This window comes from Leucoraja erinacea, chromosome 12, assembly GCF_028641065.1.
Source record: "Leucoraja erinacea ecotype New England chromosome 12, Leri_hhj_1, whole genome shotgun sequence".
Taxonomy (NCBI): Eukaryota; Metazoa; Chordata; class Chondrichthyes; order Rajiformes; family Rajidae; genus Leucoraja; species Leucoraja erinaceus.
This window is the reverse complement of record NC_073388.1, coordinates 47,423,141-47,445,260: the sequence shown is the minus strand read 5'-3', so window position 1 is coordinate 47,445,260 and position 22,120 is coordinate 47,423,141. Positions and strand designations below refer to the sequence as shown.

General features: G+C 44.1%; 1 protein-coding gene across 1 annotated transcript in view; it reads right to left on the bottom strand.

The window, feature by feature from the left end:
* phf6 (PHD finger protein 6) overlaps window positions 1-20,627 on the bottom strand; it is a 45,037-nt gene extending 24,410 nt beyond the window's left edge. Inside the window, 6 exon segments of the mRNA XM_055644094.1 lie at window positions 3,306-3,466; window positions 9,330-9,376; window positions 9,490-9,623; window positions 11,022-11,123; window positions 16,953-17,115; window positions 19,280-20,627. Coding sequence (XP_055500069.1) covers window positions 3,306-3,466; window positions 9,330-9,376; window positions 9,490-9,623; window positions 11,022-11,123; window positions 16,953-17,093 — 585 coding nt within the window. The 5' untranslated portion in view covers window positions 17,094-17,115; window positions 19,280-20,627.
* Between the last annotated feature and the right edge of the window lie 1,493 nt (window positions 20,628-22,120).

The window sequence follows — 22,120 nt, the reverse complement described above, 5'->3', positions numbered from 1 at the left end:
AAGAAATCTCTCGTTGTTAAAGTCTTAAACAACTTAGCCGTTACACCAGGGTCTCCATGTTGATGACACACTCCAAGCCACCCTCTAAAGATAATGATACTTTCCTGGATTCTCATGTAGATAATTACACTTTGAGAAAACCTCTCGTAACCACATCTGCACAAGCTGCAGAAGAATGCATTGTGAAACCAAGCTCCGCCTGATCCCAAGCTTCACACCGCAGGAGATCAGATGCGTAGGAAGGAACTGCAGACACTGGTTTAAACCCTTAACTGTAACTTGTTTGATTATAATCACATTTTAAGATGGACAAGGAGGGCTCGGAGTGCATAAATACCGAGGAGTGACTGGGACCATTTTCCTTAAAGCATAGTAGGATGAGAATGGATGCGTCAATGGTATTTAAAATAATCGGTTCTCCACAGGGTTGGGGAAAGTGAAACAAAAGAGTCAAGAACAACAAGATATTGAAGGTGGTTGGCAAAGGAACTAAAAGGCAGTACAGATGCTCCTCAACTTATGATGGGGTTATGTTCCGATAAACCCATCGTAAATCGAAAATATCGTAAGTCAAAAATGCATTTAATACACCTAGCATTCCATCACCAGTGTTCAAGGTTGGACCGCCAGCCCCATCTCTCTCCTCTTCCGTCCTCTGCCTCTGGGAGTGTTTTAATTTCCCCGTTTTGGCATCTCTCATCCGCCCACCCTACCCCCACCGCCCCTGTTCGGTCAAAGCGCTCACCAATTCCCTGAGCACTGACGCCCCTTAAATCTACCGAGTGCCAGCCCCCGCAGCAGTGAACACATGGCGAATTGTCACAGCAGGCAGCAGCTCTGAGATTTTAGCAACCTCATCAGATCTGTTGCCGTTCGATGTTCATCTTGTCTCCTGCAAGATTCCTCACAAGTCCCTAACTCGTCACTTCCCCCAAGGAAAGGCCAACAAGATTCTCTTATCTCCCTGCAAGATCTCGACCCACGCCAGCCTCTTCTTCAGTCCTGAAGCTCGCCTCTTCTGTATCCACTGCACGCTTTCTCTCTCTCTCCAACCTCAGCTCAGATACCTCGCATACAAAACAGCTGACTCAATCGAACTTACATCAAGATAAATAGGAGAGAAAGTGCAGATACTAGCATTAATAATAATAATAATACATTTTATTTATGGGCACCTTTCAAGAGTCTCAAGGATACCTTACAAAAATTTAGCAAGTAGAGGAAAAACATGTAAGCGGAATGAAATAAATAGTAGAAACATGACTAGTACACAAATTAAAGACAGAATTCAATTCAAAACACAATACGAGGCAATTCAAGCACAGATGAAAAGGGAGGGGATGTGGGGCTAAGGATAGGCAGAGGTGAAGAGATGGGTCTTGAGGCGGGACTGGAAGATGGTGAGGGACACGGAATTGCGGATCAGTTGGGGGAGGGAGTTCCAGAGCCTGGGAGCTGCCCTGGAGAAGGCTCTGTCCCCAAAACTGCGGAGGTTGGACTTGTGGATGGAGAGGAGACCGGCTGATGTGGATCTGAGGGACCGTGAGGGTTGGTAGGGGGAGAGGAGGTCAGTGAGATATGGGGGGGGGGGGGGGGGGGCAGATGGTGGAGGGCTTTGTAGGTGAGGACCAGGATTTTGTAGGTGATCCGGTGGGAGATGGGAAGCCAGTGAAGTTGTTTGAGGACTGGAGTGATGTGATGCCAGGATTTGGTGTGGGTGATGAGTCGGGCGGCTGCGTTCTGGACCAGTTGGAGTCGGTTGATGTAGGTGGAGCTGATGCCAAGGAGAAGTGAGTTGCAGTAGTCCAGTCGGGAGGAGATGAAGGCATGGATGAGTCTTTCAGCAGCGGGAGGTGTGAGAGAGGGTCTGATTTTGGCGATGTTGCGGAGGTGAAAGAAGGAGGTTTTAATGACATGGCGGATGTGAGGCTCAAGGGAGAGGGTGGAATCAAAGATCACGCCAAGGTTGCGGGCCTGGGGAGATGGGGAGACAGTGGTGCCGTCGATGGTGAGAGTGGGGTTATTGATTTTGCTGAGTGTGGATTTGGAGCCTATGAGGAGGAATTCTGTTTTATCGCTGTTGAGTTTGAGGAAGTTATGTTGCATCCAGGTTTTTATAGCTGACAAACAGGAGTTGATATGGGAGAGGGGGGGGGTTGTGGGGGGATTTGGTGCCGAGGTAGATCTGGGTGTCATCGGCGTAACAGTGGAAGTCCAGGTTGAAGTGGCGGAGTATCTGACCAAGGGGGAGGATGTAGATGATGAAGAGGAGGGGGCCGAGTACGGAGCCTTGGGGAACGCCTTGAGTGACTGTGGCTGTAGCAGAGGTGTGGTTATGGAGAGAGATGAAGTGGGATCTGTTGGAAAGGTAGGAACAGAGCCAGCTGAGTGCAGAACCTTCAATGCCAAGGTCCCCAAGTCTGGTAAGCAGGATGTTATGGTTCACTGTATCGAAGGCTGCACTCAGGTCGAGGAGGATGAGGATGTTGAGGGAACCAGTGTCAGCAGAGGTGAGGAAGTCGTTGAGGACTTTGAGAGCAGTTTCTGTGCTATGGAGGGGGCGAAAGCCAGATTGGAGGGGTTCAAATAGGTTATCAGATTCAGATTCAGATTCAATTTTAATTGTCATTGTCAGTGTACAATACAGAGACAACGAAATGCATTATACGCAAGGAGGTGGGAATGAAGTTGTGACGCAACGATACGCTCCAGGGTTTTTGAAAGAAAGGGGAGGTTTGAGATTGAGCGGTAGTTAATGAGAGAGATACTAACAAGCCAGCTCAGGCGAGCGAGTGCGTCTGCTGAACAGAGCAGGCGTAAATCTAAGTAGACCACAGGAAAGCAATTTTAATTGAACAGTAAAGCATTACAGCTTAAATTCTCAACGCAGCCATGAGGCCAGACTAGTGAAATACGGTTTCTAATGAATGTGTATCGCTTTTGCACCATCTTAAAGTCAAAATATCGTAAATCGAAGCATCGTAAGTCGAGGAGCATCTGTATGTGGGTTTCTTTCAATGTTATGATTGGTTACAATGCATAGTTTGTCAAGCTAGTGAAATCACATTCAGTCAAAGGGAATTGGATCAGAACTTAAGAAAATTACAGAAATAAGTGCGTGGTAAAAGGCAGAGTAATTTTACAAGCTGCATTGCACTTGGTGCCTGCTAGAAAATTATCAAAAGGCTGAATGTGCTCAAGTGCTCATTGAATGTTATAAAGGTAAATTGTGTCAGAGTGAAATAAAGAGCAAAATGCATCAAACTCCCTTCCTTCAAATATTGTTCCAGGATTCATTTACTCACATAGGAACTGCAACTCGTTTCATCTTTTCCTTGGGAGGAAGTAGACATGTCATCATCAGACTCGTCTTTTGAGTTAGGAAGTCTTCGTTTTCCTCTGGGTCCTCCCCGAACACCTCTACGATGACTTGTCGGACACATTGTCAGGTTTCCTGGGAGACCATCTCCATGGAATACATCAAAAATCAATTACTTCACAATTACACAATACCTGATTTAACTTCAAATCTTTCAGGTGCATAATTAATGTGCTACTTTCTCCTTGTATCTTCCCAAGAGATGTCACTCAGAGGATAGCCGACAATTAGTTCTGCTCAGTTTATAGATGAGTGAACAAACAGTACCCTCCATAATGTTTGGGACAAAGACCCGTCGTTTATTTATTTGCCTCTGTACTCCACAATTTGAGATTGGTAATAGAAAAAAAAAATCACATGTGGTTAAAGTGCATTGTCAGATTTTAATAAAGGCAATTTTTATACATTTTGGTTTCACCATGTAGAAATTACAGCAGTGCTTATACATAGTCCCCCCATTTTGGGGCCATAATGTTTGGGACACAGCAATGTCATGTAAATGAAAGTAGTCATGTTTAGTATTTTGTTGCATATCCTTTGCATGCAATGACAGCTTGAAGTCTGCGATTCACAGACATCACCAGTTGCTGGGTGTCTTCTCCGGTGATGCTCTGCCAGGCCTGTATTGCAGCCATCTTTAGCTTATGTTTGTTTTGGGGGCTAGTCCCCTTCAGTTTTCTCTTCAGCATATAAAAGGCAAGCTCAATTGAGTTCAGATCGGGTGATTGACTTGGCCACTCAAGAATTTACCATTTTTTAGCTTTGACAAACTGTTGCTTTAGCAGTAGGTTTGGGATAATTGTCGTACTGTAGAATGAACCACCGGCCAATGAGTTTTGAGGCATTTGTTCGAACTTGAGCAGATAGGATGTGTCTATACACTTCAGAATTTATTCTGCTACTAACATCAGTAGTTGTATCATCAGTGAAGATAAGTGAGCCAGTTCCTTCAGCAGCCATACATGCCCAGGCCATAACACCCCTACCACCGTGTTTCACTGATGAGGCGGTATGCTTTGGATCTTGGGCATTTCCTTCTCTCCTCCATACTTTGCTCTTGCCATCACTCTGATATAAGTTCATCTTTGTCTCATCTGCCCATAAGACCTTTTTCCAGAACTGTGTTTGCTCTTTTAAGTACTTCTTGGCAAACTGTAACCTGGCCATCCTATTTTTGCAGCTAACCAGTGGTTTGCATCTTGCAGTGTAGCCTCTGTATTTCTGTTCATGAATTCTTCTGCGGACAGTGGTCATTGACAAAGCCACACCCGACTCCTAAAGAGTGTTTCTGATCAGTCGGACAGGTGTTTGGTGTTTTTCTTTATTATAGAGCGAATTCTTCTGTCATCAGCTGTGGAGGTCTTCCTTGGCCTGCCAGTCCCTTTGCAATTAGTAAGCTCACCAGTGCTCTCTTTCTTCTTAATGTTCCAAACAGTTGATTTGGTAAGCCTGTTTGGCTGATGTCTTTCGCTGACAGTTTTATTCTTGTTTCTCAGTCACTTAATGGCCGATTTGACTTTCATTGGCACAACTTTGGTCCGCATGCTGATAAACAACAATAAAAGTTTCCAAAGGTGATGGAAAGACTGGAGGAAAGACGAGGAGCTGAGATACCTGCATTGTACCTTAATAATAATAATAATCTTTATTGTCATTGTACAAGACAACAAAATTTTGTTGGGGCAGTCCTCCAGCTGCACAGGAATATGAGTATAAAAATACGTTTAAAAAAGAACTATTAAAAAATTAGACTATAAACATATAGGAGTATGGGCGGGTGTGTGAGAGAGAGGGGGGGAATCAGTGTGGGAGGGGGATAGAGTTCAGTAGTGTCACAGCTCTATGGTAGAAGCTGTTTTTTAGTCTTGTCGTGCGGGCGCTCAGTGTCCTGTATCGTCTTCCTGAGGGCAGGGGGGTGAAGAGGCAGTGTCCAGGGTGTGTGCTGTCTCTAATGATGCCCTTGACCCTCCGGATGCAGCGGGTCCGGTAGATGTCCTCCAGTCTGGGGAGCTGGGTGCCACTGATCCTCTCAGCAGTCTTAATGACGCGTTATAATTGCCTCTTATACCTGCGCAATTACAAACACCTGTGAAGCCATGTGCCCCCAACATTATGGTGCCCTGAAATAGGGGGACTATGTATAAACACCGCTGTAATTTCTACATGATGAAACCAAAATGTATAACAATACCCTTTAATAAAATCTGACAATGTGCACTTTAAGCACATGTGAATTTTTCTATTACAAATCTCAAATTGTGGAGCACAGAAGCAAATAAATAAATGATGGGTCTTTGTCCCAAACATCATTGAGAGCACTGTATTAATGGGGCTGAGAATTTTGTTATTCATCAAATCAAGATTGAGAATTATGGATAAATGATCGGTTGAAATACCTTCCCTATGTTGACTCCACCAGAGCACTAACCAAATATAGTAACTAAACTTTAAATGGCCAACACTACCCTCTGTGGCCAGGCATTGGTGCTGTTTGAAATTTGAATTTCTTGTTTCCATTTTAGTGCAAAAAGCAGAAACTGAAATCCAAAAAGAAGCAAATAACACAAAGTGAGATTGTGCCAGGGATGGCCCCCATGGAGCTAGAGAACAACCATTTCCCAATATGTTGCCACATCCAAATGAGAAATTGAATGGTTTATTATTGTCTCGTGTCCCACATATAATGAAATATTTGGTGTTGCCAACAATCCAGGCAGATAATACCACATAAGCACAACAGGTAGGGTAAGAGAGAGAATAAATAGAGTGAAGATTTTATAGAAACAAAAAATAGGTGCAGGAGGAGCCCATTCGGCCCTTCGAGCCAGCACAGCCATTCATTGTGATCATGGCTGATCGTCCCCAGTCAATAACCCGTGCCTGTTTTCTCCCCATATCTCTTGACTCCACTAGCCCCTAGAGCTCTATCTAACTCTCTCTTAAATCCATCCAGTGATTTAGCCTCCACTGCCCTCCGTGGCAGGGAATTCCATAAATTCACAACTCTCTGGGTGAAAAAGTTTTTTCTCACCTGTCTTAAATGGCCTCCCCTTTATTCTAGGACTGTGGCCCCGGGTTCTGGACTCGCCCAACATTGGGAACATTTTCCCTGCACCTAGCTTGTCCAGTCCTTTTATAATTTTATATGTTTCTTTAAGATCACCCCTCATCCTTCTAAACTCCAGTGAATACAAGCCTAGTCCTTTCAAGACTCATATGACAGTCCTGCCATCCCAGGGATCAATCTCGTGAACCTACGCTGCACTGCCTCAATCACAAGGATGCCTTCCTCAAATTAGGAGACCAAAATTGTACGCAATGCTCCAGATGTGGTCTTACCAGAGCCCTATACGACTGCAGAAGAACCTCTTTACTCCTATACTGAAATCCTCTTGTTATGAAGGCCAACATTCCATTAGCTTTCTTCACTGCCTGCTGTACTGCACGCCAACTTTCAGTAACCGGTGTACAAGGACACCCAGGTCTCGCTGTACCTCCCCCTTACCTAACCTAACCCCATTAAGATAATAATCTGCCCCCTTGTTTTCGCCACCAAAATGGATAACCTCACATTTATCTATATTATACAGCATCTGCCACGTATCTGCCCACACACTCAATCTGTCCAGGTCACACTGCAACCTCCTAACATCCTCTTCACAGTTCACGCTGCCACCCAGCTTTGTGTCATCTGCAAACTTGCTAGTGTTGCTCCTAATTCCCTCTTCCAAATCATTAATATATATGGTAAACAGTTGCAGCCCCAACACCGACCCTTGCGCCACTCCACTCGCCACTGCCTGCCATTCCGAAAAGGACCCGTTCACTCCTACTCTTTGCTTCCTATGTGCCAACCAATTTTCTATCCATGTCAACACCCTACCTCCAATACCATGTGCTCTAATTTTAGTCACCTGTCTCCCATGCGGGACCTTATCAAAGGCTTTCTGAAAGTCTAGATACACTACATCCACTGTCTCCCCTTCGTCCATTTTACTTGTCACATCCTCAAAAAATTCCAGAAGATTAGTCAAGCATGATGTTCCTTTCATAAATCCATGCTGACTTGGACTAATCCTTTTACTGCTATCCAAATGCCCCATTATTACCCCTTTAATAATTGACTCCAGCATCTTTCCCACCACCGAAGTCAGGCTAACTGGTCTGTAATTCCCCGTTTTCTCTCTCGCTCCTTTCTTGAAAAGTGGGATAGCAATAGCTATCCTCCAATCCACAGGAACTGATCCTGAATCTATTGAACATTGGAAAATGATCACCAATGCGTCCACTATTTCTAGAGCCACCTCCCTGAGGACCCTGGGATGCTGTCCATCACGCCCCGGGGATTTATCATCCTTCAGTCCCATTAGCCTACCGAATACTATTTCTCATCTAATGAAAAGTACTTCTGGGAGATTGTTTGTGTCTTCCTCAGTGAAGACAGATCCGAAGAACCTGTTCAACTCTTCTGCCATTTCCTTGTTCCCCATAATAATTTTACCCGTGTCTGCCTTCAAGGGAACCACATTTGACTTTGCTACTCTTTTTCCCTTTAACATATCTAAAGAAGCTTTTACTGTCCTTCTTTATATTCCTGGCCAGCTTCCCTTCGTACTTCATCTTTTCAGCCCGTATTGCCAGTTTTGTTTCTTTCTGTTGTCCTATGAAAGTTTCCCAATCCTCTGGCTTCTGGCTACTCTTTGCTGTGTTATACATCTTTTCTTTTAGTTTTATTCTATCCCTAACTCCTCTTGTCAGTCATGGTTGACCCCTACTCCCCTTAGAATCTTTTTTCCTTTTTGGAATGAAATGATCCTGTGTCTTCTGGATTATGCCCCGAAATTCCTGCCATTTGCTGTTCCACTGTCATTCCTGCTAGTATCCCTTTCCAGTCTATCTTGGCCAGCTCCTCTCTCATGCCTTCATAATCGCCTTTGTTCAACTGCACCACTGCCGCTTCCGATTTAATCTTCTCTGTCTCAAATTGCAGATTAAAATTAATCATAATAAGATCAATACCTCCAAGCGGTTCCTTTACCTCGAGTTCTCTTATCAAATTTGGTTCATTGGACAACACTAAATCCAGATGTTCCTTTTTTCTGGTCGGCTCCATCACAAGCTGCTCTAAGAATCCATCTCGGAGGCACTCTACAAACTCTCTTTCTTGGGTTCCTGAACCAACCTGATTTTCCCAGTCTACCTGCATATTGAAATCTCCCATCACCACAGTGGCATCACCTTTGTTACATGCCAGTTTCAACTCCTGCTGCAACTTACACCCTACATCCGGGCTACTATTTGGGGGGTTGTAGACAACACCAATTAGTGGCTTCTTACCTTTGCAATTCCTCAACTCAATCCACAATGACTCTACCTCGTCTTCACTCGCAAGGAACTGAATTCCATTCTTCACCTGAATTCCATTCTTCCATGCTACCCCCCCTCCTCTGCCCACCTGCCTGTCCTTTCTATTGGATGTATAATGCTGAATATTAAGTTCCCAGACCCAATCCTCCTGCATATGCATATCGGTAATCCCCACAATGACATATCTACCAACCTCTATCTGAGCCTCAAGCTCATCTACTTTACTTCTTATACTTCGCGCATTTTGTGTTAAAGCTGCAGGGAAATTGCAGATAACAAAAGTGCACGGGACATGAGCAAGATTGGAAGATGGTTTGCATAATGGACTGTACAACGTCCATGACTCTGGAATTTATTGTGCAGTTCTGCACAGCAGTTGCCCATTGCAACCCAACAGAATAAGGTGCATCTGGTAAATGCCACTGGGGACACGCTGAAATTCCATAGTATCAATTGGGTCAATTTTAGCCACAATTGGTCTTTCTTATCAATGTAATGTTACACAGAAATCAAGGTAGAAAGGAAATCTGGATTCAATTTAACAGATAACAATGAATTGTAACATTTCCATTGCAGCACTTACCGTCACTGGAATCCTCTGCACCTTCTTTATGTTTTTGGCAGAGAATCCTGTTGATAAATGTATTGAAGTATAGGTCAATTGCATCTCATGAAAGAGTTAAATAAACATAAAGATAACAGGTCACCCAAAAGTGTAAGAGCAATGCATTCATTATACATACAAATATATTCCCCGAGATGGATCTTCCTTTATTTGAGCTTGATCAAGTTTTGCACAATAGTAGTGGTAAGTTCTACGACAAGTTTTTACATCACATCCAATTGTTGCCCCTGGACGGTGACAGCACGAGCAGCTCTGCAATAAGAAGGACAGGACAATGTAGGCATGCAACCATCGCGAGTGTCTCATTGCAACAAATAAAGATAGATACCAATAGTGATAGTCTTAGCAGTAACAAGATTGGAAAAGGGAACTCAGTCTTAGTCAATGGACGTGAAGACTATTGTACCTAGCTGCAGGAAGGGTAATGGAATTTTTCTTCAGCGGTAGTAAAATTTAGAACCTCTCAGCAAAACCTGGCAAGTCTTAAGATTCTTGAGGTTTAGGGATGAAGTTTGGCGAGGTGAGATCACTACTAACGTTGTCTTGTTCTTTTTGCATGTCAGAAATTTGCCTACATATTTCTATTTTATCTGTCTTGTTGGGAGTGTGGATAATAATGGTAGATTGTCACATGTGAGAGAAAAAATTATAGAAATAAAGGGGGGGGGACAAACATTTCCGCAAGAACGTTTGTCTCAGCCATACTTGAATGCGACCTTTCCAGCTTTATTTTTTTACCTTTTCTGTTTTTCTACAACAGAAAAGGCTAAAAAAAAGTGAGAGTTTGCAATCAAGCAGGGTGGGGACAAATATCCTTGCAGTAAGGTTAACGAGTGTCATGGGAAGAGTTTAAACTCGTTTGGCAGGAGAAGGGAGAGGATAAGGAATCTCACATCAGTTTCAGAAAAGAGAGAGACAATTTGATATCCAAGTTTGGGGGGGGGGGGGGGGGGGGGGGGTGTGGGGGTGCGGGGAGGTGAGTGTGTGGCGGGGGGGGGGGTATGAATAAGCCTGGAAGACAGAGAAAATAGAGTGTGAAAGGAAAAAATGTCTTTGCAGTACTCAATCCAAATAGTTCACCGATAATGAACTAAGCATAAACAGACATATGGGGCTATAAACTGCTCATTATTGAAACATGCCATTAGGATGGGCAGGATCGGCAGGATCGGCTTCAACATTCAGATAAGGACGAGACAGGAAGCATTACATTAGAACATATAACTCAGAACAATACAGCATAAGAATGGGCCCTTTGGCCTATTAATCTGTGCCGGACCTGATGTCAAATTGAACTAACCCCTGCTGCCTGCATATGATTCATATCTCTCTATTCCCTGCATTTCCATATGCCGATGCAGAAGCCTCGTAAACATCACCACTCTCACTGCCCTCACCAGCACTGAGTGCATTCCAGACCCCCACCACTGCCTGCAAGAAATCTATTGCACACTTCTCCTTAAAACATTCCGTCTCTCACCTTAAAGCCCTCTATATTTGACAGTTCTACTCTGGGAATAAGGGTCTGACGACCCTTTCAATGCCTCTCAAACAAAACATTGCAGCCACTCTTCCTCTTGCACACATAGTTCACAATAATCAAAACCAAGTTTCTGGAAAGTTTGCATTCATAGAATTTACAACACATACCAGTTTATTTCCCCTTTTTATTTCCTTCTTAATATCCTCAAGCAAGAAGCCTCCAAGAGTTTCATTCTCAGAATGTGAGGTCACTAGAGCAGATGAAAATAACTAGAAATAGCAAGAAAACACAATATCAGCTTTGTGTAGAACAATCTTCACACAATGGGCCAACTTTCGACAGAACAGTTACAGTGCCCTCCATAATGTTTGGGACAAAGACCCATCATTTATTTATTTGCCTCTGTACTACACAATTTGAGATTTATAATTGAAAAATCACATGTGGTTAAATTGCACATTGTCAAATTTTATCAAAGGGGATTTTTTATACATTTTGGTTTCACCATGTTGAAATCACAGCTGTGCTTACCAAAATCAACTGTTTTGAACATCATCAAGAAGAAAGAGAGCACTGGTGAGCTTACTAATCTCAAAGGGACTGGCAGGCCAAGGAAGACCTCCACAGCTGATGACAGAATAATTCTCTCTATAATAAAGAAAAACACCAAACACCTGTCTGACAGATCAGAAACACTCTTCAGGAGTCAAGTGAGGATTTGTCAATGACCACAATTTGCAGAAGACTTCATGAATAGAAATACAGAGGCTACACTACAAGATGCAAACCACTGGTTAGCTGCAAAAATAGGATGGTCGGGTTAGTTTGCCAAGAAGTAGTTAAAAGAGCAACCAGTTCTGGAAAAAGGTCTTGTGAACAGATGAGATAAAGATTAACTTATATCAGAGTGATGGCAAGAGCAAAGTATGGAGGAGAGAAGTAACTGCCCAAGATCCAAAGCATACCACCTCATCTTGTTTCTAGAGTTAGATAGAGCTCTAGGGGCTAGTGGAGTCAAGGGATATGGGGAGAAGGCAGGCACGGGTTATTGATAGGGGACGATCAGCCCTGATCACAATGAATGGCGGTGCTGGCTCGAAGGGCCGAATGGCCTCCTCCTGCACCTATTTTCTATGTTTCTATGTCTATGTTTCTATTTGCGAAACACGGTGGTTGGGGTGTTATAGCCTGGGCATGTATGGCTGCTGAAGGAACTCACCATTGAGATACAACTACTGATGAGTAGTAGAATAATGAATGAAGTGTCCAGAATCGCAGACTCAAGTTCAAACATGGCTGTATGCAAAGGCAGATGCAACACCAGAAAGACACTGAGTAACATGATGTCCATGAATCGCAGACTTTCAGCAGTCGCTGTATGCAAAGGATATGCAACAAAATACTAAACATCACTATTTTATTGCTTGAAATGGTGGGGGGGGGGGGGGGGACGACGACGACGACTATGTATAAATACTGCTGTTATTTGTACATGTGGCAATTTGAACAGTGAGGAGGATGTTATGAGGATGCAGGGTGACTTGGACGGGTTGGGTGAGTGGGCAGATGCATGACAGATGCAGTCTAATGTGGATAAATGTGAGGTTATCCACTTTGGTGGCAAGAACAGGAAGGCAGATTATTATCCGACTGGTGTCAAGTTAGGAAAAGGGGAAGTACAATGAGATCAGGGTGTCCTTGTTCATCAGTCACTGAAAGTAAGCATGCAGGTACAGCAGGCAGTGAAGAAAGCTAATGGCATGCTGGCCTTCATAACACGAGGAGTTGGGTATAGGAGCAAAGAGGTCCTTCTGCAGTTGTACAGGGCCCTAGTGAGACCACACCTGGAGTATTGTGCGCAGTTTTGGTCTCCAAATTTGAGGATGGACATTCTTGCTATTGAGGGCATGCAGCGTAGGTTCACAAGGTTAATTCCCAGGATGGCGGGACTGTTATATGTTGAAAGAATGGAGCAACTGGGCTTGTATACACTGGAATTTAGAAGGATGAGAGGGAATCTTATTGAAACTTATAAGATTATTAAGGGATTGGACACACTAGAGGCATTGAAACATGTTCCCGATTTTAGGTGAGTCCAGAACCAGGGGCCACAGTTTAAGAATAAGGGATAGGCCATTTAGAACAGAGATGAGGAAAAACCTTTTCACCCAGAGAGTTGTGAATCTGTGGAATTCTCTGCCTCAGAAGGCAGTGGAGGCCGATTTTCTGGATGCTTTTAAGAGAGTTAGATAGAGCTCTTAATACGAGGGATATGGGGAGAAGGCAGGAACGTGGTACTGATTGTGGATGATCAGCCTTGATCACATTGCATGGCGGTGCTGGCTCGAAGGACCGAATGATCCTGCACCTACTGTCTATGTATATGAAACCAAAATGTATAAAAATGGCTTTTTATTAAAATCTGACAATGTACTTTAACCATATGTGATTTTTTTTCTATTACAAATCTCAAATTGTGGAGTACAGAGGCAAATAAATAAATGACGGGTCTTTGTCCCAAACATTATGGAGGGCACTGTAAATTACAACATTGAAATTCTTAGTTTAACACATGGCAAGTACTTGGCATGGAGGTCATGGTCTCTTATGAAATCATGACAAATGAGATCAGGGGATAAGCAGATTTTCCAGGGAATGGTCTGCCCCCGAACAATGGTGCTCCTTCAGAACTTAAAGGTTTAGGTTCATTATTGCCATGTAGATAGAGTGAGAGTAGGTAGGTAGAGATTTGTGTGCTATCCAATCATATCAGATAATACATACATGAATACAATCGAACAGAACTCAAATACATTAGTTGAGCAAAGAGAAAAATGCAGTGTGCAGAATATAGTTCTCAACATTATAGCAGAAATATCCCGAGAAAGACATCAATGTCCACAATGGAGTAGAGGTGAATCAGAGGTACCCGAGCTAATGGAAGGACCGTATATATGTCTCATGAAAAAGGGGAAGAAGCTGTTCCCAAGGCTGGTGGAGCGCACTTTCAAGCATCTATGTCTCCTGCCCAATTGGAGCATGGATGTTCGGTATGGGAAAGGTCTTTGGTTATGTTCGCTGACCTCTCGGGATGACATGAAGCATAGATGGAGTCAATGGTAGGGAGTCTGGTCTGCGATAGACTGAGTTACATCTACAACTCTCTGCTATTTTGTGCGGTTTTGGGCCGCGCTGTTCCCAGACCATGCTGATATGCAACCTAACAGCGTACTGGTGGATAAATCCCAGCGAACTGACCAGGGTGTTGGGGGCGCAAATAAAAAGGCGATGGGCCTAACAAAGATTTTTGTGTCTTTGTTCGCTATGGGTGAGATACTTGAAGACGGCTAATGCTTGGCCTTTAACAAGGACTACGAGGAAAAACTACAGGGAACTACAACCTTAGTGGGTATTTCATTATGGTGGAAAGGTTCCTGGACAGGACTGTGAGGGACAGGATCTATTTGCAGTTGAAAAGGCAAGGACTACTTGCGATCCAAGAATAGATACCTGAATGGATAGAGAATTGGGTTCATGGAAGGAGCAGAGGGTAATAGTGGAAAATGACTGGTGACTCTGGATTCGTCTCTATTGGTCTTACCCTGGTTAAACCTCCCAAAATACAAATGCTCATACGTAATTGAATTAAACTAAATTGGCCATTCCTCAACTCACTTGCCCAACTGATAACCATCTTCACTGTCTACAAAACTTGGGAGTGTAATTGAACAGTAATTGTAACCTAGGGATATAATATGTAGGTCTTTGAAAGATGTGACAAAAGTAGACTGAGTGAAGGCGTACAGTGGGTTTGCTTTCATTGGACAAGGCAATGAGCCAGGGAGCTAGGAATTCCTGTTACTGTTACACCATTTGCTAGTTAAGTTGTGTTTGGTGAACTGTGTGCAGTTCTGCTACACTTTTGGAAGGATATAATTAACCTAGAGGAGATGCAAAATAGATTCACAGGAATACAGCACCCGACCAGAACGGCCAGGAACATCGGGCCTCCGTAGAGGCAACAGCGGAGGCCTCAATAGGCCTGACTTTGGGAGAACTGGGGATGGGGACTGGACATTGTGCCTTCCCCCACAGTGGTGACCATTGTGGGGGGATGATTTTTGTGTGTGTAAGTGAATATGTTAGTTTGTGTCCAAGATGGCTGTCGGAAGGGAGAATGTACGCTGGCGCGGTTTAGCTGCCGCTGCTCTCTCTTCACATTGTGTTTTTGATTTTTTGTCTTTGGAGCGAATTCTGTCTTTAATTTGTGTATTGGTGATGTCCTTATTATTTATTTTACTCCGACTATATGGTTTTTTTACTCTTGTTAATTTCTGTAAGGTGTCCTTGAGACTTTGAAAGGCGCCCGCAAATAAAATGTATTATTATTATCATTATTACTGTCTTTAGATGCAGAGAGTTTGAATGGATTGGGTCTTGTTCTCAATGTAGCCTTGGAGGCTGAGAGGTGACTTTAGAAAAATTTTAAATTATGATGAAAATAGACTGGGTGGATAAACAGTCTTTTATCCGTAGAGTAGGGGAATCTCAAACTGGACAGTATAGGATTAGGACAAGAGGGGAAAGATTTAAAGGGGAACATGGTAACAGGTTTTTCCACAGTAAGTGGGTGGTATGTAGAAAAAAACTGAGAGAGGGGGGTTGTAGCGATCTGTACAATCACAGTGTAATTGGACAGGTACACGGATAGAAAAGATTAGAGGGATATGGGCCAAGCACAGGTAAATAGAATTAGCAGATTTAACCATCATGGTCGGTATTGATGGGTTGGGCCAAAAGGCCAGTTTCCTTGCTTTACAACTCTATGAAACTCGATGGTCCCAGGTACAGTCTTTCAAAGAGAGATTGGGTCCCAATACATTTAACATGGCAGTCATCATCAGGCTGCTACTAAAATCAATGGCCAACTACACTCCAGATGGATATTGATTATAGCATATCACTACTTCCAGTTTTATCAAACAATCAGCATTTGTTTTAAATTATATATATATATATATATAATTGCACATTAAGATACAATTAAAAGCAATTATGTGAATTGAGCTAAAATGGTTTACTTACCATTCTTCACAATCATTCCAAGGGAGCCCATTCTGCTTGCACCACATTAACATAGCAGGCACTGTTCCTACCCAAGAGATACCTTCATGGACTTCAGCACAAAAATGAAGATAAGACCGACAGATAAGTGTCGGCGTGGAAGCTCTTCTCCACATCAAACTGGCAACAGAAGGAAACTAGACCAAGCGAAAGCATGTGATCCACAGGCATGTGCTCTCTTTTAATGTTTGTGATGTATAATTGAATTGGATGAAAATATAGGTGGTTTGACACCACATGACAGAAAAATTATCAGTTGTGGATAATGAAGATTTTCAAAACATGAAGAAAAAAGACTAGTTGGAAAAATGGGCAGTAAAATGGCGTATAGAAATGGTAGGAACAGTGCTTACTATTGTCCTTTACCGTTTAAATTTCAGAGCAAAGTATACGATGAATGGCAGGAAACTCAAGAGCACGATACACAGGGGGTACTTGGCGTTAACAAGTCTATTGTTTGCCTAAAGTGGCAGCACCATTATATACGGTGGTAAAGACGACAGTTGCCTGTATGCACTGCCAGGGGAAGTGGTGGAAACGGGTATAATAGCACCATTTAAAAGGAATTTGGCCAGGCACATGAACAAATAGGGAATGGATGGATCTATACTAGATGGGATCAGTTCAAATTGGCGTCATGATGACATAGACAATGTGGGCCAAAGACCTGCTCCTGGGCTGCACTGTTGTCTCAGCAATTCAGATTAAATGCTCTCACACACTCAATGGGGCCAAGTCAATTTGACGTTTAACATGCCAAATCACCGCTTGAATCGGGAACGTGAGACCAAGACTTACTCTTGACAAATTCTTGAACATTCACAGGTGCAAGGCTTACACAACACCAGTAACTCAACAGCATAGAATAATCAGCACCTTACTCAATTTCTAAAAGGTCTGAATATGGAAAAGCACAAACAATATCCTAAATTATTGATTAGATTGAAGAGGTATTATTGCTTGTCTATACTTACCATACATCTGTGATGTGCTGCCATCTTCTGGCTTTGGGCAATTAATAACTGGCCACAATGTTCCTCTTTATTTAGTTTACAGAAAGCACATTTTGGCTGCCTTGAACCCCTTCTCTTTCCCTTTGCCTCGGCTGCCATCATTACAGCCCTCCAAGCGAAATTTCTTTTAAAAAAAAAGTCGTAAGTGAATAATTGGAATGAATTGGGAAGAGAATTTGACATATTTATAATATTTTTTAACTATTGGCACTTCAGGTGGTGCAGCTTTCTCAAGATCTATTTTCCATTTGACTGATGCTGCAGAACATTTGAGAACGTCACAATAGACCTTTCGGCCCAACTTGTCCATGCCGACCAACATGCCCCATCGGGGCTAGTCCCATTTGCCTGTGTTTGGCCATATCCCCCTCAACCCTTCCTTTTCACATATCTGTCCAAATGGCTTTTGGATGTTGTTATCGTTATTATTTGCCAACTATCTGCCAAAAAGTTGCCCCTCGGGTTCCTATCTATCCCCTCACCATAAATCTATCTATGCCCTCCCCTCACCTATAGATCTTGATCCCCCTTGCCTAGGAAAAATACTACATACATCCCTGCTTCCTGCACTTAAAAGGAATAAAGTCTAAGCCTGCCCAATGTGACCTATAACTCAGGCCCTCGAGTCCTGGCAACATCGTTGTAAATCTTCTCGGCACCCTTTCCAGCTTAATTGCATCTTTCCGATAGCAGGAACGTGATACTGGAAGTGCAGACTCACCAACATCTTGTACAATAACTTAATGTCCCAACTTCAATATTTAATCCTCTAATTGATGAAGGCCAGAGTGCCAAAAACCTTTTTCACCACCTAATCTACCTGCGACGCCACTTTCAGGTATGCACGGGATCCATGATGACCTAATCTTTGGATACAGAACTGGCTTATGCATAAAAGACAAGGATGGGATGGAACGGTGTTATTCCGCGGCCTGTGGTGCTCTGCAATCATCTGTGCTCGGCTTTCAGTTGTTTGTGATATATATAAACGACTTGTATGTAAATGTAGATAGATTTGTTACTAAGTTTGTGGTTGACATGGTGGAGCTGTAGAGCGCGAGGAAGGCTGGCCAATAAATGACAGATGGAGTTTAATCTGAGGAAATTGAGGTGGTGCACTTTGGGAGGTCAAATGCAAGAGGAAAGTACACAATTATTGGCAAAACCCTTAACAGCATTTACGTAGAGAGATCTTAAATCCAAATCCATAGCTCTCTGAAAGTGGCAACACAATTAGTGTAAAATAAGGCATATGGTAAGTTTGCCTTCATCAGTCAAGACTGGGTACAAGTAGGTTATTTGCAGGCAAAGGATGTCCGGAAATGGGCATACTTTCAGAGGTGTGACAGTGATAGCACAAGATATGCATGTCCCTGCATTTTGTGAAGGTAAGGCAGATGGAACTTTGGATGATGAGATAGAATTGAGCCTCTGCTCAGGAAAAAAAGGAAGCCTGGGTCAGATTTTGGCAGCTAGAATCAAAAGTATCCCTCGAGTATAGGGGGCTTGACGGGCATATTTAAGGAGGAAATCAGGACAAAAAAGGGGCTCAATGTGGTTCTGGCAGATGATCAAGAAGAATCCAAAGAGATTTCATTTATATTAAAGGAGTGCATCGGGCACCTCAGAAACTAACTTGATCATCTACGTGTGGAGCCGTAGAAGGACAAGGTCCTCAGAGAATATTTGTCCTGTTTTTGCCATAGTTTGCCATAAGGTTAATGAACTTGGGAAAGTTAATGATGATGTCTTGAGGACAGTCCATATTGTACACGAGGAGTTACTAGGTGTCCTAAAATGTATGATGGTAGATAAATTTCCTGGGCCTAGTTAAATACATCCAAGGACACTGTATGAAACTGGAGAAGAAATTGCAAGAGTCCTAGTTGAGAGATTTGAATCATCGTTAGGCAAAGGTGAAGTGGAAGACTGCAAGGTGGTAATATTATGTCTCTATTTAACGGCTGCAAAGAAAAACCCGGGAATTACAGATCAGAATGCAGAACATCTATGGTTGGAAAGTTACTCGAGAGGATTCAAAGGGATAAGATATACATGCATTGGGAAACTCACTGGCCAATTAAGGCTCGTCAGCATGATTTTAGGCACTGAATCAGTGAGGGAAGCTGAATACAGAGGTGTAGTCAACAACTTTGTTGAGTGTGGGCTGAATCACGTGCAACTCAACCCCGACAAGACTAAAGAGCTAGTGGTGTACTTCAGGAGAGTACCCTGTCCCCAGTCTCCATCAATGTGTGGATATGTAGTTGACCAAGAAGTGCAAGTACCTTGGAGTTTACCTGGACAGTAAACTTGACTGGTCCAGGAACGCTGAGGCCCTGTACAATATGGGACAGAGCCGGCTGTACTTTCTGAGAAGACTCTGCTCTTTCAACGTCTCCAGTGAGATGCTGCAAATGTTCTACCAATCGTTGGTAGCCAGTGCCATCTTCTTTGCTGCCATGTGCCGGGGCAGCAGGGCGAAGTCCACGGACGCCAATAGAATTAACAAACAAACGGAAAACTGGATCCGTCCTGGGGGCGGAGTTGGATTCATGGGAGGTGGTCTTGGAAGGGAGGATGCTTCTCAAACTGTGAAGCATCCTGGACAATACAGCTCACCCCCTCCATGACACACTGGTCAACCTGAGGAGTACCTTCAGCAACAGATTGGTTCCACCAAGATGCAGGACAGAATGCCACAGGAGATACTTCTTCCCTGTGGCTATCAAACTGTACAACTCCTCTCCTTCTGTCATGGTAGTCTGAGACCGAGTCCCCATCCCAATCTTTGCACATCCCCAATCCTTTCCACTCGTCACTTTAATTGTATGTTTTTTTGTGTTTTTATGACTGTAGGCAGATCAATTTTCCTCTGGGGATAAATAAAGTCCTATAGTATCGCAAATACTAGAATTTCTCCTTCCCGTTCACTGGATCTCCCAACTACCAAGTCCATTCCCTGTTTGTATAAACTGTGTTGGCTGTGTGTCTTCAAAAGTCTACATGTTTCTTCAAAAGTACCTTAACCCCATAGAATTGTCTGCATTAATTTCCCTACCGCCTCTGAAGGGTCTCAACCCGAAACGTCACCCATTCCTTCTCTCCAGAGAAGCTGCCTGTCCTGCTGAGTTGCTCCAGCATTTTGTGTCTATCTTTAATTCCCCTACCACCTGCTACCTGCTGCCTTTCTCAAATCAAGGAACAACATTAGCAATCCTCCAGACTTCCGGTACCTCACCTGTTGCTATAGAAGATGCAAAAGTCTGTCAGGGACCCAGCTATCTTGTCCCTTGCTTCTATTATCATCCTGAGATGGGTCTCATCCAACCCTTGGGGATTTATCAACCAATACTAGAAAATGGTCAGTTAAATCCTAATGATCGTTATCAGTGGCCCATAATGGAATTATTTCATTAAACGGAATTAAGTTTGATTATGATGAAGCCTTTCAATAAATCACTTCTATTCAGACTAGTTTAGTTTTGTTTAATTATTATCAAGTGTACAGTGAAAACCTTTTTGTTGTGTGCTATCCAGTCCATTAAGCCGTGCACAGGGTACAGGTAAAGGATAAAGGTACAAGATTTAGTGCAAGAAAAAGTCTGAAAAAAGATAGTTCATAGATCTCTAATAAGGTAGATGGGAGGCCAGGTCCCCACTCTGGTTGGGGTGGCGGTGGGGAGCCGGGGAGGAATGGCTCCAGCGCGGGCGGGCGGGCGGCCGGGTCACGGAGGCGGCTGCAAACAAGGGCAATGTGAGGAAGACGCGCGGGACCGGGCCGGGCCGGGCAGCTCTGGCTGAGCTTGGCCCGGCTCCAGACTGCAGGGGTCGAACTACAGGCTTCACCCACTCGGGATCCCAAAGCACAGTCTCGATGGCCCGAACGGCCTCCTGTTACTGAAAGGAAACGAAATAAAACAGCGCGGAGCAAACGACGGCTGTGGAGGCGGGAGCGGAGCAGTGGCCCCGGGACGCGGGGTAACATCCGCCCGGTGGCGGGTGATGGGGGGGTGGGAGGAGGCCTGGCGATGTCTGTGGCCCGGTGGAGGGAGGGAGGGAGGCCTGGCGATGTCTCAGGGCAGCACGGGGTGGAGGGAGGAGGCCGAGCCACGGACACGGAGCCGCCGCCGCGCCAACACTTACCGCTCACGCTCTACTCGCACCTCAGGCCCAGCTGCGCGCGCAGTCACCGCTCAATCCGCGTGCGCCACGCCGACTGGCGTCACGGCGTTCTGCACGCAATGCCCGGGTGACGTCACGGCGCGCTGGATCCTATAGCGGAGCACGATACCCCACTCCTGCTAAATGCAATGGGCTGACGTGTAGTACGCAACGGAACGTGGGCCTTTTTTTCATCCATTTCCGTAACCCGACCATACCCGACTCGCAGTGTAATCAACGTTGCGGGGGAGAACAGTTTGTGTTAATAAATTAAAATTCTGAAAATGAGGAGAAGATTTTTACCAAATAACTTTTATTTTTACGAGGATGTTTCCGTAACCGGCTTCCGTCTCCGTACTATCACCCTATGGGATCTTTGGTGCGGAGACGGAAGCCGGTTACGGAAATGGGGCCTTAAATTACCCACGAATCTGCCCATGACCGTCCTACGTCTTTTTCGTCGAGTGGACTACCTTGCTCGCTTTAGGATCTTTGAAAGATACTACGATCTTTGTGCAGGAGTGCACGGTTGTCATCAGCAGCTTCGGGTTGTTCCCTCATGTCTGCCCCTTTTCCATGGCTGTAGTACCGAGCAACAGCAGGCACTGCAAGAAGCACCACCAGTCGCGGCCGCGCCACACATCTCCTGCAAGCATTGCCCCTCTGCCTTGAAGCTATGCCCTTAGTTGAGGCACAGCTCTACCCCAGACTACACAAAATTGCAGTTGGACGTAGCCCAGTCTCCCTACTATTGATTACACATACACTTTACGCAAAATTGTCATGTTTCAGTGTAGACGTACCTCTATTAATATTTCTCCGATTTTTACTCGGGTATGAAGATACGAAGACGAATACATTTGGGAAAGTATGACTGGGCTGCCAACATTGGGTGAGAGTTTTTGTGTGAGAAATTGCGAGGGAGCGTAGTGTCTGAGGGACGGAGGTGTGAGAGGGGGTATCCC